This window comes from Xiphophorus hellerii, chromosome 16 (assembly GCF_003331165.1).
Source record: "Xiphophorus hellerii strain 12219 chromosome 16, Xiphophorus_hellerii-4.1, whole genome shotgun sequence".
Classification (NCBI taxonomy): domain Eukaryota; kingdom Metazoa; phylum Chordata; class Actinopteri; order Cyprinodontiformes; family Poeciliidae; genus Xiphophorus; species Xiphophorus hellerii.
In genome coordinates, this window is record NC_045687.1 from 19,945,310 (window position 1) to 19,969,179 (window position 23,870).

Here is a 23,870-nt window from a genome sequence, read left to right on the forward strand (position 1 = left end):
CTTAACATCAGTTGCTACTGGTTGCCAATTGGATTTAGTCTGGATTTAACTGGGCCATTTCGACTCTTTAAAATGCTTGGATCTAAACCACTTCCATAGTAACTCTGGCCGGATGGTTTGGTTACTGTCCTGCTGGAAGCTGAAGCTTCATCTCGGTCTCAAATGATATTTTGCAGCAATTTTTGGATTTAATTGATGCAATCTCCATTTAAAGGGGCAGGACACTCACACAGGTTTGTATTATGATTTTTTAAATTGACTTTATATAGATAATTTGTAAACACGGGATGTGGAGTACTAATAAAAAAAAACTCAGATTGTCAGTTGAACCAAGCTAGATGTTGTTTATTTACTCCCCTTCAATATTTCCAGGGTGGTGGATTTGACTCATGCGCCCGGTTTCTTTATAATAAGAAGATAGGGGGCGCGGTTTATTCAAATGACACACAAGCTTCTGATGCTTGACGTACTATCAGACCACAGTGAATACGAGCCTCTCATTGGCCGAGGACGGCTGGTCTCATGACAAGAACGGCTGATGCCTAGCCAATCAGGCCTCGCTCTGGGCCACAGAGTGTGTTTGTGAATGACGTAATTAGCGTGAAACAAGATGGCGTCGCCTTGGAAATAATTTGCAGTTGACGAGTTTGGAGGCGGTAAAGTCTGCCTGCCGTCGGGCTTCAGTGCCGTATAGAGGCGGTTTTTTGATCAAGTACGTGTCGTCGGATTAGATAAGACCGCGGAGGGCGTTGGGAAGCGTCCGGGTGGAGCCCACCAATCTCTTGTTTGTTCCCTCCTCCGACCCTCCGGTGACAGCCGGAGAGGTGAGCCGCTGACAAACGGGATGGATCCTGGAGAGTTCATCTCTCCCATGGAGACCATGGACTCGACTTTAGCGGAATTAGGGGACGAATTCACTTTGGGAGACATTGACGGTGAGTAGACCTACCGCTGTCAACACTGTTCAGGGATGTTTACTAAACATTGGCCCGTTTCCATACAGTCTGCCCGCTGTGGACATCCTGACGACCCACCAGTCTGATTCATGACAACCATTATTTATTGTCAGAAGCATTAGCTTTTAGTCCTAAAGTTGGAGTTATTTTAGAAAAAAATATATATTTGTGAAAATTATTATTACTATTATAGGAAATATTGGCTGCATTTTTGTACTTCCTGTAATTATTCACTATCTTGAAGATATTTATACACTGTTGTCAGTTTTCTTCTCTCTAGAAATGAATACAAGATCAACACATATCTGGGTTTATTGTATTATTAAATTTTTTGTTGTTGTTTTAATGTAAGAAAAAAAAAATCTGGGGAAACATTAGATTAATTTAAGAGCTTTTAAAAATAAGATTTTAATAATAAAGGCCACGTCTAAGAAAACAATGCCTCATGAAATGTTCTGGCTTGTTGTTTCTTTCCTGTTTTCTGCAAATCTGCATCCCTTTAGTTTTCCCCTCTTCCCTTTGCCAAGCTTGTTCTGCAGTGATAACCGATCAAGCGCTGAACCCTGCAAGCTTGGACCCACTGAGCAAATTTGGCAAAGAGGAAAATATCCGTGCAAATGGTGGAATGCTGATCGGTGCAGCGTCAATAGATTTCCCATTAGGATGGGCAGGTTCTTGTCTGCTGTTGTTTGGAGTCACCTATTTCTTTTCTAGCAATGGGAGTTTTAGTTTTCAAAAGTAAGTAAATATTACTTTTGTAAGATTTAGCTGTTTTGTTTTTGTTTTTCCTCAAATGCTTCAATAAACAGCATGCAGAGCTGGATTGGTATTAATAACATTCTTGTTATGTTATAAAAATGTGACAAAAATAATACTGAAGGGAGTTCAAATCTAGTCATATTTATTTCAGTCTTGACAAGAGAAATGTGATGCAAATGAGCAGACGGCAATCCGGGGCCAGGTTATGACTTCCCTCTAAATGCTGATGTCAAAAGAGAGGAATGTGTCGATGGCGTGAAAGAGAAGCGACAGATGATGGACTGACAGGCGAACCGCAGCTTCACACTGTCCTCACCTGACTCAGACCCAACAGATTGAAACACTGAGGCCTGTTCATTTGGACTAACTTTGACTTGGTTAAAGAAATAACAGGAAAGGATTTCTTACAAAGAATTTGGAGAGCCTGTTATCACCTTCCTTTCGTTTGCCGAGCTACTGCAGATCTCATTATATAACTTATTTTCTTTTGGAAACTGCTCTTGGTTTTATTCCTTTTTTACGCGTCCCCTGTTATTGTCAGCTCAACCGAATCTTTGGGGTCTAGAACGTGGACCAGCATGACTAAAGTAACCTTACATACACTATAATGTCTGAGGGACAAGCTAACAAATGTGTTACTGTGGTGTTGGCTTATTTGAATTTGTGAACTCCTTTGAGTTGCATCTATAATCTGCAATCTTTCCTGCTTGTCACCTTCTGTCTTTTGTAATCTCCATTCAGTGATGCTTTTTGATTGCGCCCATTCCTTTTTGAGGTAATCCACTGAGCCACAGAAGGGTGTGTCTTTATTTGTTTGCTGAAAAATAATATAATAAATGCAAAAGTTAAGCAATAGTGCCCTCCTTCAGCCTTTCACGCCTTTAGATAAAGCTCCCTCTTAGAAACATCGCCTGATCTTGTCTTGAATGTACTTTATTTGTTGTTCATGAAGCTCGAGCTAACACGGCCTCACCAACGTCTGTCTAGTACTGCCAGTCAGCTGGCTGAAAGAAGGCCACTGCAGTTTTCCTTTACTTGCAAGAAATATGCATTTTGTTGTTTGGAATAAGGCCGAAACAATTAATCGGGTTAATTTTGATGAATCAATTATTGAAATAACCATCAACCATCAACTTTAGTTAATGATAAATGGTTAATGGTAACTGCAGACTCAAATAAGGCCCTTTGTTGAACCCCCCCCCCCCCCCCCCCCCCCCCAACATATTCAGAGCAGTAGTTTACCCATTGCTGCTCGTTGGTACAGTTATGGGCAACATAAACCTATTTACTTTTGTCTGTTTTACCCAAAGCTTCTCAAGTGACGTAGGTTTAGTTTTACTCGGTTCAAATCCACTAAAAGAACGCCTTTTTGGCAGCAAGATGCTTATTTACTTTTTAATAAAGCAATTGAATTATTTATTTTCATCTTTTAATTTACTTCCTATATTGTATTAAAAAAAAGCTTGAGTGGTTAAATGAAAAAATCTGTAGAATGTGCCAATTTCTTTCTTTATCAAATTAATCAATAACTAAAATAATTTTTAGTTTTCGCCCCAGTTTGGAAATATTTCCACCCATTAAAACCCCTGATATGTCAGAAAGCTGAAGAGTCACTCCTGTGAAGTTGATGCTGTTTTAAACTACTGTTGGCAAACGATGAGTGACATGTTTGTTAAACAATTACAGGTTGGCTACCAGAGCAGATAGCCCTGCTAAGCTAAGCTACTAGGTTGCTATACTTGTTGGACTCTTTGCTGTGCTTTAAACTACTACTAATTTTATCAGGTGTTTCTATTTCTCCTTAGGTTTACGAATCGCAGTAGAAATAAATAAATAAATCATACGGGAAACATTCTTACATGTTTAATGATCAGTGTCACTATGGCAACATGGTCATTGTTCAAAATGTGATTCAACACCAACTTGTTTTGCCTCATCAAAAATAGCTTGAAAAGGAAGGAGGATGTCCGCCATCAAAACAAGTCACTTCCTGTTTTAAGGGGGGTGGAGCTAAAGTGATGTCAGCAAATGACCATGTTAATGCTGTTCTTATTTTGACTACTATTTCCACCATAGGGATTAGTACTGCCAGTCAGCTGCCTACATGGCATCTATCGCCGTCTATTCCATGGCGATAGATGCCATGGAAACAGAAGGGGGGTAAATAATGGATGCAACATTTTGGTGCAGTGTGTTCACATTCTGAATGCCCAAACTACACCAGGCCATCTGGATGGACATTTACTGCCCTTATGCTCGCATCTCGTCTAGATCTTAGTGACCAAGACGCTAAAGCGGTTTTGACTTGAAGAGCGAAAAAAATATGTGTTCATCACTGTTAATCAATATCAATATTAATCATCGTCAGTGTAGCAGTAAAACCTCTCTCCAAGGAGCGTGAAGGGCACCTGACTGTTTTACAGATTCCAAAAATCAATAAAATGCTACAAAAGCCAGAGAGTTTAGCTCCAACCATGTTGGGAAAGTATATTTTTCTGCATGCAGAAACATTTTTAAGGATTAATTCTCTGTATTTGTATTATTTGTCCTTCATTTTGTAATTTTTCTATTCTATCATTAACATATTCACAATCAAACTCTGTCCTCTGATTTTACCCTGTTTATGGTCTTAAATCACAAATTTAAGTGTGTAGCAGCACAATAGCTAACATAAAGATGTCAGTGTCTTCATTTGATCGAATTTCAGCTGCAGATGCACAGCAGAGTTGGAGGTTTGGGGTGAGACAGGATGTCTGCTACTTTACTGACACACTTGAGAGCATTGAAAGTTATTTTTAGCTTGGTTTACTCGGTTCATGGAGTAAGCACAAGTTATGAAGCACAGGTTTCAGAACCTGTGCTTGTTTTCTAGATAAGTTTCTCATTTATAACCAAATAAGCTGTACAAATAAAACGAGGAGAACATCTAAAGGTTTTACAGAATCTGAGTTTATATCACAAATCTAGGTTATATATGTGTGAAACAAAAAAAAAAACCCAAACAATCAGCAGAACAAAGGATCCAGCTGGTTGTAAAGTAATAACAGTCCGGAGATCAGCTCTCTGTCTGCTGGACTGAGTTCAAGGTTAGAGAATGCTGGTGACCCTGACATCCTACCCATCAGCCTTCAGTCAGGGAATCTTCACATGACCTGCGGAAAGCTGCAGGTCCATAAAGGCAACCTGTCGCAATAACAGCGTCTCTAATCCGGTTCCTTCAAGGCTCGGAGAAGATTCCAGATATTTAGCTGTAAAGGGAATACAAGATGTTCACAATTAGGCAGGCCTGTCACAGTGAATGATTTTATCAGAGAAATAAATTGTCCCAGAAAATATTGCGATAAAAAATAATATTGTTCTTTGGAAACTATTTCCAAGTAATATAGTGATGATGGCACGATAATGCAAGATTGTGCTCTGAAAGACCAGTGGATTTTAATTATGCAGAGGACATGGACATAGACTGGAAGTGGAAGACATTTTAAATATCCAAATTTAAACACACAACCAAAACCATAAATAAAATGGTTTACAAACTCTCTAAACAAAATTGACCTTCAAAAAAATGTTAACAATCAAAATGGAAGCTATTGAGGTCGTTTTAATTTATCACGTACATTTGATGGGTATTCTTGCTTTCTTCTTGAATTCTCATCACCCTGTTGTTTTGGCATTTTAAGCGTGACACATCTCCATTTTTGACCTTTCAGAGGTCGTTTGTTAAATCTCTTTCTGCTTGACGAATAGAAGCTGCCTAATAATCATACCCACCTGGACATGAATATCCTGATCTCCTCAGGCCACCTCTTCTCATCACACAATTTAATCATGAGTTTCACCTGAAACTCATGATTAAATGAGTTGTGTTGTATTAGCAAATGTCTAAATGCACATCTATATTCTTTCAAATAACATATTGTCTTGTCTTTCCCTTTTTGAGGAGTAGCAAATAGATAGGACATTGCATCTTGTGTTTTTGCCACAAGGAATCGGATATAGTCACGGGTTACTACTAGATAAACATTCTTAAGCACAAAAATGTATAGTGTAAATTAACAAATATCTTAAAAAATAATAATTTTAAATAAATTCCAAAGAAACTCTTAAAGGAGGTCGGGGTTTCCTTGATAAGCCCTGCAGCAGGGAGGCCAGCAGTTCACCATGTTTTTGAGTTTAAAAAAATGTTTAAAGTTGACAGGAAATCTGAAAATATAGATAATTATGTGCTATTGGAAGACATTATTAACAATACTTAAACACAAAGTTAAAATATATTACAGTAATAAATAAATATATATTTTTTCACTTCAATGTCTAAATTGTTTTGACTTGTCAATTTATTCGCTGGAGTTGTTGGCGTAAAGACAGTAAACGATGTTTAGCCTGGCGGGGGCTCAAGTTGTCTGGTGGCCCACCAGGCTTATTATGATAGCCTGTAGGTAATTTTGCATAAACAAATAAAACAGAATTTTCTACTGCACAATGTTTTTGTATTGTTATGTACCGTCAGGTATGTGGATTATTTCTGGCATGTGTTCACATATTCACAATGGTATCTATCTGCCATCTGTAAATAAGGGCGATCTAGATTAGCAGCGTTTTTCAAGGCTGATTGTTTGAAGGCTACTTTCATATCGATTTATGAGCTGAACAGTACCAACACTTGAAGAAAGGTGCAGATTCAAGGTCACTGCTGACTCTTATCTGCCTGCAGGAATTAGAGATCTTAATAAGATGTTTTATTATGTCCATGACATCCATTTATACACATGGTTTCTCCCAGAACACTTGCTAATCCTGCTGGTTGAGCACTAAGGCAGTCATTCATCCAGAGGCCCGTCGCCTTTTTGAGTTAAATTTTTTTTAAAGTTGACAGGAAATGAGTTATTGGAAGATTAATACCTGAACACCAACAATAAAGTTTTAAAACATGCAAACATTTAAAAAATACTTAAATAAATATGCAATGCTTATCCTGCTGGGGGCACAAGTAAAGCCCGGTGGCCCGCCAGGCTTATAGAACACTGGGGGGAAACCCTGATGCATCTAAAATTCAACTGTGGTGAATTTTTATCCTTCTTTAAAATCTGGGACATTCCCTCATTTGTTTCCCCACAGAGATGCTGCAGTTCGTCAGCAACCAGGTGGGGGACTTCCAGGACATGTTTGAGGACCAAATCTCCACGGGGGTCTCCGTCGTCGGCGCCCCCCAGCAGCCGGCCGTCCAGGCCCCGCCCACTCCCCAGACCCCAAGCACCGCAGCTTTCCAGACCTCCACCATGAGCCTCGTCTCATCCCAGACGCTGTCTCCTCAGACTGTACCCCTCACGCCCCCCCTGACCCCGGCACAGACCCCGTCCCCCACCAGCACCCCGCCGGTGCAGCAGCAGCAGCTGACCCGCAACCCGCCGCTGCTTCAGCCGCGGCCCCAGGTGGTCCAGGCCATCCAGCCTCAGCCTCAGCAGACGGCCCAGGCGGCCATCCAGGTATTTAAACATCCACCTTTTATTAGGTCTCCAGCTTGGAAACATTGTTTAAATGTTACGACTTCATGTTTTTTGTGACTATAGATGCACGCCCATGGGGTTCCGCTCCAGACCCAGAACTTCCCGGTCCAGACTTTGGTTCAGACCCACACCCAGACACCGCTCCCCATCCAGACACAGGCAGCCCAGACCGTGATGATCGCCTCCAGCGGGGGCCAGTCTCACTACATCCAGAACCCAGTCATCTGCCATCAGAGTCCTGCTCCCAGTTTCCAAGGTGAGCACACAGTGTTTGTTTTTTATTTTCTTTCTTCTTCATGGTTCTCTCCCTCCCTGCATATTTTGAAAGCGTCTTTGTTTTTCCTCCAGTCCTCCAGCCACAAATGCAGAGCATTATGACATCACCACAGCTGCAGCCAGTCACCATTCAGCATCAGCGTGTTCTGACCCCAACATGTCAGACCATCCAGACTCTCTCTACAGCGCCCACTGCAGTCCACACCATGCAGCAGCAGATGCAACAAGTACCGGTCAGTGAGACCTCACACAGCAGCCAAATCTACTTAGGTGTTTTCCATCCATCGTTTTTTTTGGCCTTTTATTCTTTCTTCCAGTTTTCACCTTTATTTTCTTTCTTTCTCTTTACCCTTCTTTTCCTCCTTTTTTTCCCATTTATTTGTGTGTTCTATGACTTTGTATTTTTTGTGTTTTTATGATACAAAGCACTTTGAAATGTCTTGTTTCTGAAATGTGCTACACAAATAAAATTTGATTTGATTTTGATTTCCTTTTTTTTCTTCCTTTTCCCATTTTTCCCTTACTTTCTCCTTTCTTTTTTCTCTCTTGCTTTCTTTTACTTCATTTTTCACTCTTTGTCGTTTTTTGCTTTTTCCGTTTTTTTCCATTTTCTTTTTTTGTTCTTTTTTCCTTCTCTTTTTCCAATTTTTTACTTTTTCTTTTTCCTTTACTTTTCCTTTATCCTTTTTACTTTCTCCATTTTTTTCCTCTTGTCCTTTTTTGCTTTTACATTTTTTTTCTTTTTTCCTTCTTCTTGTCCTTAATTTTTTGCTTTTTTATCTTCCTTTTTTCTCTTTCTTTACTCTTTCACATTTTTTCTTTTTCCTTTCATTTTTTTTTCCTTTCCTCCTTTGTTCATGATACCAATGTAGAAACCCTGCATGGAAGCGAATGTTAAATCTTCTTCTCCTCTTCTTAGGTTCTGGTCCAGCAGCCTCAGATTCTTAAGACGGACTCACTGGTCCTCACGACGCTCAAACCAGACGGGACTCAGGTGCTGTCCACCATGCAGAGCCCCGCAGGAATCACCACCCTGACCACGCCCATCCAGAACACGGCGCTACAAGTCCCAGTATGCGGAGCGGCCAAAAATCATCCCACGTTCTCTCCGATCGGTGACGATCGCTCCAGCATCATGTCTGATTTACTGTTCCCAGACTCTGATGGGCAGCAACATTCTGACCACAGTTCCGGTCATGATGGGAGGAGGAGACAAACTGCCCATCAAGCAGCTCCAGCCAGGCTCCGCCCCCTGCGCTACCGCCGCCCGACCGAGTATGGAGCAGAGCCCGGTGTTGGCAGGGCAAGGAGTCGTGGTGAAGGAGGGCGAAAGGAGGACAACCCACAACATCATCGAGAAGAGATACAGATCCTCCATCAACGATAAGATCGTGGAGCTCAGAGACCTGGTGATGGGCAGCGACGCCAAGGTGGTATCATAAAATAAAGCATCTAGAAAACACGCTTCAGTTCAGACAAACTTATTTTGCCTTTTTCCCCAACAGATGCACAAGTCAGGCGTGCTGAGGAAAGCTATTGACTACATAAAGTACCTGCAGCAGGTCAACCACAAGCTACGACAGGAGAACCTCTCCCTCAAGATGGCCAACCAGAAGAACAGTAAGGCTTAGTTTATGTTTCCGAGTGTGTTTGACCATCTGCTTGACAGGGAAGCTCACGTGATGTCAGTCGCAGAATCTGGACCTTCTTATTTGTACGGTAAATTCACAGGTTTTTACAGTAGGAACAGAGACAAAATAAAGCACCTCAGTCCATCCAAAAGTCAAACTAAGCATTTCATAAAAACACGAGACACAAAAGATACAACAACATGACACATCATAAGCAAATCCAGACCTAGTCATAATAAACGAGCTTGTCTGTAGTTAGGTAGCCTTTGGCATCACACAATCTTTCCTGTCTAACAGCTGGTCAAACCCTGAACCAGGTATTAACCCATGTTTTGTTGCCATTTGGACCAGTGGTGTCCAGTTCCAGTACTCGGGAGTCGCTTTTCCGTCCGTTTTAGACCATTTCCTCTTTCAACACTTCTATTCAAATGAAGCACAAATGAGAGATTGGTGGCACATCTCAGTTGTTTAATAAAAGTTCTGACAGATGAATGCTGGTTTTATCCAGTTCAGATTCATTTTTAAGAACTACAAACAACATTGTTCAAAATATTTTCCCTAGCCTTTGTTCCTTGAGAGGCGGTTGTTTAATTTTATTAAGAGCAGAGGTCATGTTACACTGTGTGTGAGGGAAAACATTATTAGTTTTACTAGCTTAAAACAAAGAGAACATGATGAGGAGTTTACGTCTCAAGCTGCTAACATGTTAGCAATTAGCAATCATTGGAAAAAGCTACACCTGATTGTCTTCTGTCAGTTTTGTAGACCCATAATTTTTACTCAGATATTTCCAAAAGTCTCATAATTTCCAACTTGCAACATGTTCTACAAAAGACAGAGACTTAACCCTTTGATGCATGAATTATGATCCTTTGTGTCAGAATTTTTTTTCCATTTTTAAAATTTTTTTTCTTAAGGCATAAAAAAAGGTAGGAACATTTTTTTTTGTAAAAATAATTTTTATTTTTATTTTTATGTGATGAATTGTAATTTTGTCCAAATACAAAGTTGTTATTTGAAAAATACATCAGTAGTATTGTTCCTTAGGGGTTATCTGATGTCACAATATTTTTTTTACTTGCAAGAGTCGTCTACAGTAGAAGGAGGGACCATGTCTGTTCTCATGCTTTTTTGTCTGTCGGCCATATTGTATTTAACAAAAATAATTTCTTGCATTTGCAGCTGATGGCCAGTAGTTGATGGTATATTTTATGATGCATTAGTGTCCAGTTCAGTGGTCTGTGTGCATTTATAACATAAAAATCCACAGGAAGCACAAGAAAATGGCTTTTAGATAGCTGTCCACTGTAGTGACCGCTATGCATAAAGGGTTAAAAAAGAATAAAGATTGTCCTTCCTTTTATCAGCTCAATCCTTAATTAGCCTACATAGTTTAAGGCTTATAGCATCTTGAGGACCAATACTTTGTGCTCCAGAGCCTGTGATCCTGTCCGAAGACGTCGATCTCAAACAGGAGGGAGTGATGATGTCTCCTCCGGCCTCGGATTCCGGCTCCAGCTCCCCACACCAGTTCTCTCCGTACTGCGTCGACTCTGAGCCAGGCAGCCCCTTACTGGATCACCATCAGGTAAAGCACGTGAGGGCAGGATTAATGAAATATTTAGATGTTATCAGGACCGGCTTCATTCAGAGTTTCATTGGTTTTTTTTGTTGCGTCTCCAAGGTGAAGAGCGAGCCGGACTCTCCCTCCACGGTGGGAGTGATGGACCGTTCTCGGCTGCTGCTGTGCGCGCTGACCTTCTTCTGCCTGTCTCTAAACCCACTCCCCTCTTTGCTGGGCTCTGAGGACCCGGGTAGCCACGGCCTGGCGGCGGCCCACGTCCCAACCAGGACGCTTGTCTGGTTTCCAACTCACACACAGGACTTCGGTGAGCAGCAGTCGCTCCCGCGTGCGTCAAGAGTTTGTGGCATAAGCTAAAATGACTTCATTAAATCTTCTTGTTCTGCAGCTTCTTGGCTGCGCTGCCTGTTGCCATGGGTGATTGTGTGGGTCCTGAGTGGGGTGGGGGCGCTGTGGGGCTGTGTCAGGGTATTGTACCTGTGGGAGCCTGTCACACCCCTTCACTCGCCCAAATCAGTGTCCTTCTGGAGGCACCGCAAACAAGCAGACCTGCATCTCAACAGGGTGAGTAGAGAAGGCAGAAGAAATGAGTTTTTAACAGAGCAATATTATATAAATTCAACTTTTTTGAGCTGTACATCATGTTTTAATGTTATTCCCTCTTCAAAAACGTACCTGGAGTGTTGCCTTGATTCTTTCATGCATGCTTGAGAAATCCTTGGGTCTCCCGTGGCAACCAATCAGCTGGGCAAAATGCCTGGATGGACTCACAGAGCATCTCCCACTCAGTTCCTTCAGACTAGCCAGCAGCAATTAGCAAACACCTAGTGGAACTGAGCATCGGCTGAGCTCATCATAGCAGCTACTTTTAAGAGCAACCCTGCTAAAACGTTGTTAAAGGGTTAATAGAGGAGCCATGCTGTGATGACGTCCTGAAGGCAGAGTTTCAGAAAGAGCAGATGTTTCTTAAAGAGACAGAGGCCCAATTTCAATGTGGTAAATTACGTCACTTTTATTTTAAGTCATATTTGACATACAGTCTTTTTATAACAACTGAGGTCAGCATAGTTAGTTGAATGATATAAAATAGCACTATGTGTCTGAAAAATACATAATTCTGCCCCTTTAATAATAAAAAAAGAGCAGCAGTATTCAAATCTCTTGAACTTTTTCTCTTAACACGAACTTCAATGTGTTATTTCTGGGGTTTATGTGATAGACCAAAACAAAGTAGTGAGTTTTTGTGAAGTGGAAGAAAACCAATATGTGATTCTCAACATTTCTGTGATTTCTGTGCAGCATTGGTTTTTATTCAGCTCCATCGGGTCAATATTTATTTTCCTGCTAATGCAGCTGCAAGTCTTTTGGCTAGAGTCGCAGTGTTTGCACATTCTTCTTTGCACAATAGCTCAAGTCCATTTGGTTTGGACCAATATCATGTGTAGACATCAGTTTTCAAGTTATGCCACAGATGTGTTGTTGGATTTAGATGTGAACTTTAACATGTGAATATGCTTTAGTGTAAAAAAAAAAAAAAAAAAAAAGCAGCAAATTAAATACATTTTTAAAAAATGAAGCAATATGAAGTCTTTGCACTTCACAATTATGCGCTACTTTGTGTTTGCCTGTCCCAAAAAGATGTTTGTGTTTGTATTGTGAAAACATGTAGAAAAGTCGGGTTTATTTATTCCACCTGCTGCTTGTTCTCGTTTTCTGTCTCTTGTTTCTGTTTTAATGTCTCGACTTGGCGTCCCTCCTCCATGTCTTGTTTTATTTTTAGCCTTTGTTCAAACGCCTTTTCATGTCTGAGTCGTGACACCCTCCACTTTTCCCTGCGCTCCACACTGAGCGTCTCCTTTTTCCGCTTGCTCTCCGTTGCAGGGAGATTACACGGCGGCAATGGCCAGCTTGGAGACTTGCCTCTCCATCTTGACGAGAGCTCTGCCCTCCAGCATTCTGGACCTGCTTTGCTCCCTGTCCTGGAATTTGATCCGCTACTGTCTGCATCGTCCGGTGCCTTTCGGCTGGCTGGTCCACCAGGTCGGGGGGAAGCACGAGGGAGAAGAGGCGAGGACGAGCGCGAGAGACGCAGCGTTGGTTTATCACCAGCTGAGCCAGCTGCAGCTCACAGGTCAGGGAACAAAGTGAAGCGCAGAATCAAATTCGGCCGATAAGAGTTCATTCCCGACTATCAACAGGGAGTTCTCAAAAGGTCTTACACTCACGTATCTAAAATGAAGGCCTTAAGATGTCTTAAATTCATTCAGTAAAAAAAATATCTTAAGTTGGCCTTAAGCACGTCAATCACAAGTCTTGAATTTTGTAGTGGCAAGACTATTTACTCAGACTGAGAGACAGTTGTCTAAATGTTTAGCATTAGCTTCAGCTAAAAAATTTTTTGTATGTGCTTAAGGGTTTACTTTAGCTTCTGTTAATTTTGTACATGCTTAGCGGTTTAACTTTAGCTTCCGCTAATTTTTTTGTATGTACTTAGGCGTATACTTCAGTTTCTACACATTTTTTTTTACATCTTTAGCAGTTTAGCTTTAGCTTCCTAACTAGCTGTTAATAGAGCTTTGTTAGCTAGCTAGCTTTTTTGCGTCTGTCATTGGTAAGTGTAAATTGTCGCCAGTTGGTCAGACATTGTTCTAGTACAGCACATTACTGTGAAAAGGCGTTTTCGTTGTGTTCTGTGGCTCTGGCTGAAAATGTGAGACAGTTGTCTTAATTTTTAGCTTCAGCTTCTGCAAATTGTTTTCTGTGTTTAGCGGTTTAGCATTAGCAGAGCTGAGAGTCTTGTTTAGCGGACGAGTGGTTAAACTAACAAATATTCTCCGTTACAAGCTGTTGCCAACCCGTGCGTTCTCGGCAAAAAAAAGTTTGACACTACTTTATGAAATGTGTGATTTTCTTTTGTGCATTTCTGTTACAGGTCTTAAATTTCAGTCATCATGGTCTTGAAAAAATGTCTTAAATTTGAGTTTGTGAAGCCTTCAGAGACCGCGGTCAGCAGCGTCCAGAGGGGATAAGTGTTTGTTTTTCTTCTCGTCTCTGTAGGGAAGCTGCCTCAGCGCAGCAGCCTGTGGGCTTTGTCTCTGTCTCTGAGCGCCGTCAACCTCAGCGAGAGCGCCCACGGCAAGATGGCGCCGGCTCAGTTCGCTCAGATCTATGTCACTGCAGCGACAGCCCTGCGCTGCGTCCTGGGACACCATCTCACGTTCCTGCCGGTACGTCTCTTCTTCTTCTGTCCTCTGTTGCTGATCCAAAAACAAAACGTCAGACAGGAACATCATTCTGTCGTCCGTCTCCCAGGGATACCTCCTGGGTTGCGCAGAAAACGTGGCCAACCAGTCGGAGACCAAGCAGATCCCCGACTGCCTGCGCTGGCTCTTCACGCCGCTCGGCCGGCAGTTTTTCCTGAGCTGTGATTGGTCGGTGAAGTCGGACAGCAGCGATGAAGTGTTTACTTCTCAAAGAGACCCAGGTTCAATTCGTTGTGCCTCGTTTTTCTTTGAAGTCCTGTTTCTCTACTCACCTGTTTCCGTTTTTGTTTTGTTTTGTTTCGTTTCGTTTTGCAGCCGACCCCATCGCCCAGCTGCACCGCTGCTTCTGCAGGAAGCTTCTGGAAAGAGCCGTTCACACCCTCATCCAGCCGCAGAGCGACGCCGACGCAGGCAGCTGCAAGAACAACTTGGGGTGAGAAGGAGAGAGCTGCCGTCTCTCCACCAGCGGGGCGCTGGCACTAATCATGTGATTTATTCGTTGTGTATAATTGTGTCATCTCATTTATTTATTTTTTTCCAGGGAATTCTCCAACGCCCTGGAGTTCCTGGAGTTGCTGAACAGCTGCACAGAGGACTCTCCTTCTCCACCCACCCCCTTCACGACTCCTCCCACTTACACGGCCATTCCAGGTTTGAACGACATCCAAAGAAACTCCTCATAAAGAATCACGCTGAATATTTACTTAGACGATACAGCAGAAACATGACCGTGTTTACCATGCGCTTCCTTTAATATTCCTCCGTCGGTTTCCTGGTGGCCAGTGGGCGACCCGGTGAGCCGCTGGTGGGCTCTGGTGCTGAAGGCGGCTGCTCATTGGCTGCAGGGCGACGATGTCGCAGTGAGGTCCCTGTTGGCAGAAGCGGAGCGGATGCCGAGAGCTCTGCTCATTCTTGAGTGAGTATTAGAAATCAGCAGAATGTGCTGATTTGATCAAATTAATCGTCAGAATAACTGATTACTGAAATAATCATTAGTTGCAGCCTCAAACTTTGTAATTTTATTGTTTCGTTGTGTTGTTTAATTATTTTGGACATTTAATGTGCCTTCCAATTCCAGCCTTAATGAAGGTTTCTTGATCCTTGAGAGGCTATTACTTGCATTTGAAAATTGTCTCCAATCAACATTCTCGTTCCTAACGGGTCGATCTCCCCCCGTTCCAGCCGCCCGCTGCCCAAAGCCGTGCTGCTGCTCTGCAAGGTGGTCCAGATGAGCCTGTCTCCTCTGAAGGGGGACGGCGTGGCGGCCTGCCTGTCTCACTGCGACCGCTCCAGCAGCTACCTGCGCTCCAGCGTCTCCGTGCCGCTCGGCCCATCTGGGAACTGGCTCAGCAAGGTGCGGCGGACGAGACCCGTCAGAAGCTCTCCACTCTCTCCTCCGCTTTCAGATTGAAGCTTCCGCTCGCCGGGTTCTCGCTGGTTTTCGTTTCTGATTAGTACGACACAAACGCACTGCATGCTGGGTGGTGGAGAGGACAGGCTGGCCCGAGGCTGTGTGTGTGGGTGTATGCGTCTGTGTGTGTGTGGGTGGAAGGAGGTGGCTGTGGTGCATTGTAGTTGCATTGCATGATCCTCAGTCTGAGTGCAATGTCTCTGCAGTGCAGTACAGAGGCCTCTCCGATCCGCGCCACGCCCCGCCGCCCCGCCGCTGACAATCAGCAACACAATGGCTGCTTGATTTCTGCCGCGCATGCCGGGGTTTGGTTGCAGGAGCTACTGGTGATTGGGTTTTCTCTATTGTTTTCTTTTTTTTCCTCCCCAAATTTCAATCAAACGTCTGTATATATTTTTTTCCTGATGTGGATGTTTGTGGTTTTATTTAAGGGGGTGGAGCTTCTTGTTTGTGATCTGCTGCTGACATTAAGGACCAGTTTATGGCAGCGAGGAGGCAGCAGCAACGGAGAGCCGGGTCCGGCCCCCGGATCCCAGCTGGCGGGTTTCCAGAGGGACCTGAGCGCGCTCAGGAGGCTCACACAGTGCTACAGACAGGCACAACACAAGGTACACACACACACTCACACACTGCTAGATCCACCTCCATATGCACGTCACTCCCTGGATTAAAAAGAATTCAAAGCAGTTTGATGCTTTTACGTCTTCAATGAAGTAAAACTAACTGTGAATTTTTTATTTTTATTTTTTTTTTCGGGTTGTTCTGTTCAGGTTTTTCTTCATGAGACCACGGTGCGGCTGATAGCTGGAGCCAGTCCCACCAGGACGCACCAGCTGCTGGAGCACAACCTGCGGCGCAGGACGAACGGCTCGTACTCGGCCGGTGCGCACACTCACACACACACTCACACACACACTCTGGCTACAAGACCAGTGACGTACGACTGTGCTTTTAGGGACATTGTAGAAAGGGGAAAAAAAGAGGAGTAAATTTGCTAAAATTTTCAGCTTTTGAAACTCAGTAATTTCCTTTTTTTTTCTAGAAAATTTCAGATTGACCTCAAAATTTCTGAGTTTTTTTCTTCCAAATGTTCAACTGTTTGAGTTCAGAAATTACCTACTTTTTTTTTTACAGAAGATTTCTGAGATCAATCTGAAATTTCTTGAATTTTTTCTCACAAATTAACCTTTTTTTTCTATCGACAGTGTGCTGTCGTAGACCGTGAAGTATATTTTAACACCTAGAAACATATAAAACGAATGCATTATTATTATTATTATTATTCATGACCTGTCTAACTTATCAGAAATGTTTCCAAACTATTCCCGAGTAGACGCCATGGTTAAAAAACTTCACGTTTATACTCAAGTGTTTTTGAAAGCACCTGTAGTTTATCAGTAATTGACAGCTTTTTTTTTTTTTTTTTTTACTTTTACTTCAGTAATATTTGACCAGTAATGATGAAACTGAGTCCTGTATAAATCTAAAGCCTAACTGATCATTTCTTTTTTCTCCTCTCTACCTTTGTGCTGCCGTCAGATGGCGAGTGCGTCGTCGGGGAGCGGGAGCGAGCTCACGCCATCCTGCTGGCCTGCCGCCACCTGCCCATGCCCCTGCTGACCCCGCCGGGCCACCGGGCCCGCCTGCTGGCCGAGGCCAAGCGGACGCTGGAGCGGGTGGGCGACCGCCGGTCGGTCCAGGACTGCCAGCAGATCCTGCTGCGCCTCAGCGGGGGAACCACCATCGCTGCTTCCTGAAAACAGAAAGAAACACCGCTGAAACTTTTGTTTTCATGCTGAACAAAAAAAACAACAAAAAAAAAAACACGGAATAGGGAAAAAACGGCTGATGATGTAGGGGTGAAATGAATGATCCCCACACATTTTCTAATTTATTGTTACAGTGCTGCGGCTCCACCGTCTGGACAGTAGTGGTACTGGCAGCCTCCTTTGTAAACCATCGAAACTCGTCGGTCAACTTTAATCCGAAAACAATCAGGAGCTACATCAGAATTTAGCTTCTTTATTCGCAAACAAGCCCACAAATGGATCCAGAGGAACAATCCAGGTCCAGAAAAACAGGATGATGCATCACAGCTGATGCAGTGCAGATCAGTTTTGGGTGATGACGTCGTTCAGTCATTATCGGCACGCGGTGATGAGTGGTTAAATCGCTGCTTCCTTTTTAATTTGCAAGCTCCCAGAGAGCGGAGGAGGCGTGCAGACCGGCTTGTTTTAACTGTGCAGTGCCGAGTGTTGTGTCGTCTTAATCTACCTCAAACACTGTCCAGTGGCAGCACCGTTTCATGCAGCAACATAGGAAAATGAAGCTGAAGGCTGAAATTCGACTCTTTACTTAACTCTGCAGACCCGTTGAACTCGGATCGTGGGGTTTCGGCAGAACGAATTCTTGTGACGTCTGCAGATGTCGAGAAAACGAATTCCGTTTTGATAAAATACAATTAAAGCAGATTATTACATTCGATGTGGTAGTTGTATATAAGTTGTACATAGGAGTAGATTAAAAAGACGACGTTCTTTGCTTGAGACGATGCACATTGAAGCGTCAGTGAGGTGAGGTCAACCGTCTGAGCCTTCCGGCGAATCGCGTCGCTGCAGCGCGGCAGTTCCCTGGAAGTGAGGACCATCTGAAGCTCTCAAGCAAAACAGCCTTTATGTTCTGTACAAAGCAAATATTTTCTTATGTTGTATCAATTTAAAAAAAAATCGACGAGTTGTATCTTTTTAATTTCATTTTTTTTGTTCGATTAGCTTTTTACTTGTAATTATCGACGTGACGCGGCACTTTTTAGTTGTTGTTTCTTCGCTCTGGATATATTATTTAATGGTGGTGTGAGATAAATGCTTTTGGCCGGTCGGTTGTTATTGTTTTTGTATCTGTTAAAGCAGCATAGGGGCCAGAAACTGTAACATCAAGGCATTTCTATTGTTTTTATACAAATGTAATCCCTTGTTTAGTCAAGAAAAGGTTACTTCTGTCAAGCAGATGGTTTTTTGGGGGTTTTTTTAAAAAAGATGTGCAAGAATAAGGACAGGATATTCTCCCACTATTGAAAACAAGTTAATGTTTAATTAGTACTGAAAATATTTTTGTGTATATTTAGTTAACTCTGCCTGCTAAATGGATTAAGCGAAAGGCAATGGCTCAGCTGAGAGTTTTCTGTTGATGTAATTACTTTCCCACCCCCGCCCCTCAAGGTGTTTTATTGTTTGAACAGTTTTTGTTTCATTTTATTCTTTTCTAATAAAACAGCAGAACGTTGTACAGCCAGTGTGGTTATTTTTTTATTTTGGTGCCTAAATATAAATGTATGAAACACACTTTAAAAATCTTTTTTCTGTGATCCACGCACCGTTTTCTTTCCACTTCTGCTATTTCCTGTTGACCAGTAACATAAAAATCACTATAAAGCAAATGAGCTTTGAGGATGTAATGGAGAAAAAGATAAATAGTTATGAAAATCTCTTTGCAATGCGCTAAAGAGAGGAAACATTGTCACTCGGTTTGACACTGTGGTGGGTGTTGGTAGGTGTTACTCTCCTAACAGTCGCTGTGTAAAGTTCAATATTTTTTTTCTCTCTGTTTCAGATTGTTAATGTGGACCAAACTCATTAAAATTTCTTGGACAATTTAATTTCCTGACCCAATATGAGCCAGGCTTCAGGTGTTTAAAATACAAACCACAGCTTATGACTGAGAGACGCATAGACTCGAAAATAAACCCTAATCATCACACCTCCACCAACGTGCCAAACAGTTGGTATGAAGTGTTTGCACATATCCTGTTGTTGGGTTATATACCAAATGTGCTTGAGTGCATTTTGGCCAAATATGTCAGGCGTGTAACTGTTTAGATGACGTGTTAACCAGATGATTGGGTTTGCTCATAAAATATAAAATTTCAACAACAAAAAAACCACCAATCATGGGTTAGAACATGTTTCCAGTAAAGTATCACAGCTTGAATTTACCTCAAATAGTTTCAAAAGGATCAAAATGTATTTTTGTAGTACTGTTTTACAGTACTACTGTTAGTATGACGGTACTTGCTGCGAAAAGTTTGACAATCATTAATCTATACTTTTTACAGAAATGTAAATTTCCGTCGTTGTTTGATGACGTGTCGTGACTTAGCGGACCACAGACTTACATGCGCGTGTTCCTTACCGGACATATTTTAATGACGGAACCGTGAAACGCCGTGAACTCACGTGTACAAGATGAAAAACCCAAAACACAACAACAACACTGCGTCGAAAAAGGCTAAATTTAAGCCTGGCTCGAAGAAAAGAGAAAACAAATGCGTCGTGATGTTTGACGACAAGGACAGACAGTGAGTAAATATGACGTCACTACCAGCAAATTTCGGATGTGTTAGCCAGCTGGCTAGCACGTTAGCTTAGCAGGATGGCAAGAATGTTCTTGTTTTTGTTCATTTTAACTCTTATCAGCGGGAACGCTGTGATAAAATTAAAGGGACTAATGTACATGTGAGTGAATACCACGTACAGTAGTGACGCTAAAACCCACAAGCTATCTTTAGCAAGTTTGACTACTAACCAGCGTCATTTTCTGTTTTTGTTCTCTATCAGGGACTATCTGACTGGATTTCATAAGCGAAAAATAGAAAGGAGAAAAGCAGCCGTGCAAGAAATTAAGAAGAAAATAAAGGAGGAGCAAAGCAGAGTTAGAGAAGAAGTAAGTGTAATTAAAGAAAAAAAAAACAGAAACAAACATTGGGTTGCAGCTTTTCAGCTCTTATTGTTTTCTTTCAGCGTCATAAGGAATATATGAAGATGTTGAAGGAGAGGGAAGAAGCTCTCGGTGAGTTTTAATGAAAGTATAATGTAACTTGTAATGTTCATTTTTTGTTTTTGGTTTAGTCACTTGATTTTTCTTCTCGTCTGCGTCTTTCTCCTGCAGCGGACGCAGAGGACGAGCTTGAAGATGCGGTGATCAGCACCACAGAGTCTGTTCAGTACGACCACCCGAACCACACTGTCACCGTGACAACCATTAGCGATCTGGACCTCTCGGGAGCTCACCTGTTCAGACCTGCGACAAGTGATGTAAGTGTTTACGCGCTTCTCTGTGCATGACATGATTTATTTAGCTTGTCGTCGGGACTCCAACGTGTATTTGTTTGTGATTTGAAGGCTGATGAAGAGGGAGAGGACGACAACAAGGAGGATGAAGAGAAAAGACTTGCGATGCCAAAAAAACCGAGGGACTTGATCATGAACAAAAAGTAAGTTGGGTTTATTGAAGTTGGTCAAAATTGGTGAGACAATGGATGAAATTATTTCTACATTTACCAGATTTAGGTGTAACCTAAACATTTTTAAAACATGTTGGTGAAATGTTAGTGATTTGAATCTAGAGGAGGCTTGGAGGTCATCACCAAAGATAATTATCAAAAAATGCAAAAAGATGTTCAGCAATAAGAAAAATTCAAAAGTACAACTAACATTTTCCCATTGTTTATTAAAAAGTAAATTGCTTTTGTTGTTGCACTTTTGTAATCTAATACAAATATAATCATATATATATTTATTTTATGTTTTTTTTACTGAAACGTTACATTTGTCTTTTTTGAGTGGTTGTGTTTATTACCTATCAGAAATAAGCTTCTTGGTTGAGTTAAAATAATTTGTCAAATAATCCTTTCACAGTATTTACTCCAAAAAAAAAATTTAACCAGAAAAGCAGCAATTGTGAAAATAAAATTGCATATTTTTAATCATAGTTTTACTATTTTCTATTTGGTTTCAGGCTTAAGCAAAAAAAAAAGAAGAAGAATAAACTCCAGCTTTATAACCTAATGAATAGATTTCAAGTGGTAATTAGGCATAATATCATTTTTTAATTGTCCTACTATTTACAATGTGACAGAAATATAACACACTGATAATTGGTAAAAGTGTTTTTAAATTTTTTTGTTAATAGCCTTCTTTCAGGTTGCTGACCGGCAAAGTGGGTGATGGACACAAGTTTGTCCAGCACTTTAACATCTGCTGAGGAGTTTAAGTGCTGGAATGACATGATTTAACATTTTAGTGGTTTTAAAACAAACTTTTCCTTGCTCTTGTGGTGGGGAAAATATTTCACTGCTTTATACCTCTGCCTTTATAGCATTGTTTATGTAATTTGTGTCACATTAGCTAGACTTGCTCAGACAATTTTTCTGTATTTCTTTGTTCCCAATAATAACACACCCATTATGTAATCGGCTAAAGTCATACCTGCTGCCCCTCTCTCATTTTTTTTTTTTTTTTGCGCCGCAGGATCCGCTCCCTCACGACGGCGCTCAGCTCGTGCACCAGCAAGCGGAGGAGGAAAGGGAAGCAGGAAGGCCGAGACAGACGAGGACGCCGGCCAGACAAGAGACCCGGTGTCACGGACGGTGTACACAGAGGCGGGAGGACCAGCAAGAAACCGAGGCGGAGACAAACGGGGAAGAAGACGGACCATCTTGACTAAATGTTGTGTGTGTGTGTTTTTGTATGGATATTTTATGTCAGAATCAGCCTGAGAGTCTGTGTTTTAAGCAGATGTTCAGCTGAACTCTCCATTTTGAATTCTTACAGTATTTGCCTCTGGAAATATCTTGTATATTTTTCAACAATTTTGAGTTTATATATTTATATATATATATATATATATAATCACAAAAATTACTGTATATGCTTAAAGTTGTGTCAAATAAAGTCGTTTTTTTCCGCTTGGGATTTGGTTCCTCTGCGTACTATTGTTTAATTAGGAAACCCGATGCTGTAGTCAACATCCTCTGCGGTGCATCAGGAAACGGAGCCTTGGCCGTGTTTTTCCTTCAAGCTCACCAACACCTTTCTGTATGTGAGCGTAGTTTAAAACGTCGCCATGTTTAGACGACATTTACTGCTCAGCTTGGCTCTGTGATGTACGTTAAACGCCCCCTGACTCACTTGTGTTTACTTATTTACGTTAACCCGAGCCGGGCGCGTGCCAGCTGTCACTCGCCCGCGCGTGTCATTTCGCTTTCTAAAGCCCATGATATTTAATACAGCTGAACGCCCTAGTGCGGGGAACCGGCGGGGGCCCACTGGTACCATGTCGGTTCTGGGCTCGTGGGCGCTTCGGGGTCAGCGGTGCGATAAGAGAGATCCACCATGGATGCTCCAGTGTCAGCCTCCGTCAGAACAGCCAATCGGGTGGATCCGATGTTGGCTTGCCCCGCAGTTCCAGGCGGGGGTCCGAGGAGCATTTTATCCTCAAATTCAAACAGCACAGCCCCTCTCCTCTGGTAATTACTTCTTTTTTTTTCGTGTCTTCTACGTTGGAGGAAACATTTCTAGCAACCTAAATTTTAAATTTGTTAAAAAACTGCTCAGGTATGTAAACGTTAACTGCATGACTGTGTCACTGTTTGTGTATTGTGGTTGGAAAGCAACCTCTATTGTTGTATTTCATGTCTATTTATCCATTTTTGTAACTTGTCAAGGGACTGCAGATGCAAATTAGCTTTTGCCATAATCTGGTACAGCTCATCCAATTGTGGCATTTTTGAGTTGTACATTATCGCCTTTTCAAATAAAGTTTATCATTAATTTAGTTGGGTTTTTTTTGTCACCTTAGAGGCTTCAGTTTGTAAATTAATCTTAATTTAAATGTAGTGTCTTGCAGTAATTGGGAGTCCTCTGACTGAATGTTCTCAAAATGTACAAGTCTAGCCTTATGTTGCAGATGAACAATGAAATTAATCATTCTTTTATGTATTTTTTTATTATTATTCAGAGCTTTTGCTCTTTGCTCAGCCACTACCTAAAAGTAGTTACAGTCCCGTAAGAAGATATGTACCAGATGATTTCTGTTTCTCTTCTATAGATTTTTCCACTTTTTTTTTGTTTTTAATTGGACCATATTTTTCTTCTGAGAACACCTGGAATGCAACGATCGTGCTCACCATGTCCCACTCCAGCGATGAGCCCACATGCCCCAAGTTCCAACCCAATATCTTTGACCCCTCCCGCTGCCACGAGTGCCTGCGCCAGAGGCACCTGCACGCGAGTGCAGGGGAAAGAACCGAGCTCGAGCCTCAACAGAAAACCCTGCCTGAGGATGGGGATGCAACTGGGAAAAGCTCTGGACTTGGAGGTGGGATCAGGTTGAGCAGAGCCGCGCTGCTGACGCCAATCTCTTCCCAGACAGAGGAAAGAGACACCAGCAGCAGCAGCAAGGTAGGAAAGGACTCTGGGTAGCCTGGAGAAGAGATGCTTTGTGTAAAACCAGAGTACAACGGGTGCTGACTGATGAGATTAGCCTAGATTGGAGGAAAGCCTGGCAGGGGAGGCTCTTTTCAGGTCGGAGGTCAAGGTGGCAGAAGAGTAAAAGTGCGGTTAGATGAAAAACAACATAGTGGATTGTTATGTCTAAGATCTAACACAAAACAAAATATTCTCCTTTTTTTTGTTGAGCTTAAAGGGAT

General features: G+C 42.0%; 2 protein-coding genes across 3 annotated transcripts; both read left to right on the forward strand.

Annotated features, from left to right (window-relative positions):
* Positions 1 to 581: 581 nt before the first annotated feature.
* On the forward strand, positions 582 to 18,670 carry srebf2 (sterol regulatory element binding transcription factor 2). The gene is made up of 20 exons (XM_032588564.1): positions 582 to 935; positions 6,834 to 7,201; positions 7,286 to 7,478; positions 7,571 to 7,731; positions 8,418 to 8,570; positions 8,656 to 8,928; positions 9,004 to 9,118; positions 10,566 to 10,717; positions 10,814 to 11,018; positions 11,100 to 11,275; positions 12,593 to 12,842; positions 13,769 to 13,938; positions 14,024 to 14,195; positions 14,290 to 14,407; positions 14,516 to 14,625; positions 14,758 to 14,890; positions 15,157 to 15,328; positions 15,817 to 15,993; positions 16,156 to 16,267; positions 16,925 to 18,670. The coding sequence occupies exons 1-20, from the start codon at positions 845 to 847 to the stop codon at positions 17,140 to 17,142; spliced, it is 3,519 nt and encodes a 1,172-aa protein (XP_032444455.1). The 5' UTR covers positions 582 to 844; the 3' UTR covers positions 17,143 to 18,670.
* An 899-nt stretch (positions 18,671 to 19,569) lies between these two features.
* Positions 19,570 to 22,132, forward strand: nol12 (nucleolar protein 12). 2 transcript variants are annotated; one of them, XM_032586340.1, is made up of 6 exons: positions 19,570 to 19,739; positions 19,999 to 20,104; positions 20,182 to 20,230; positions 20,330 to 20,475; positions 20,563 to 20,654; positions 21,691 to 22,132. In XM_032586340.1, the coding sequence occupies exons 1-6, from the start codon at positions 19,627 to 19,629 to the stop codon at positions 21,884 to 21,886; spliced, it is 702 nt and encodes a 233-aa protein (XP_032442231.1). In that variant the 5' UTR covers positions 19,570 to 19,626; the 3' UTR covers positions 21,887 to 22,132. The 2 variants fall into 2 exon arrangements, with proteins under 2 accessions (XP_032442231.1, XP_032442232.1); XM_032586341.1 differs by lacking the exon at positions 19,570 to 19,739 and adding an exon at positions 19,766 to 19,896.
* The last annotated feature ends 1,738 nt before the right edge of the window (positions 22,133 to 23,870 follow it).

Coding starts and splice junctions, on each gene's coding strand:
- srebf2 (XM_032588564.1), top strand. CDS start 845: ATGGATCCTGGAGAGTTCATCTCTCCCATGGAGACCATGGACTCGACT. Junction 8,929..9,003: donor TGATGGGCAGCGACGCCAAG/GTGGTATCATAA, acceptor TTTCCCCAACAG/ATGCACAAGTCAGGCGTGCT. Junction 14,891..15,156: donor AGAGCTCTGCTCATTCTTGA/GTGAGTATTAGA, acceptor CCCCCGTTCCAG/CCGCCCGCTGCCCAAAGCCG.
- nol12 (XM_032586340.1), top strand. CDS start 19,627: ATGAAAAACCCAAAACACAACAACAACACTGCGTCGAAAAAGGCTAAA. Junction 20,231..20,329: donor GGAGAGGGAAGAAGCTCTCG/GTGAGTTTTAAT, acceptor TTTCTCCTGCAG/CGGACGCAGAGGACGAGCTT. Junction 20,476..20,562: donor TCAGACCTGCGACAAGTGAT/GTAAGTGTTTAC, acceptor TGTGATTTGAAG/GCTGATGAAGAGGGAGAGGA.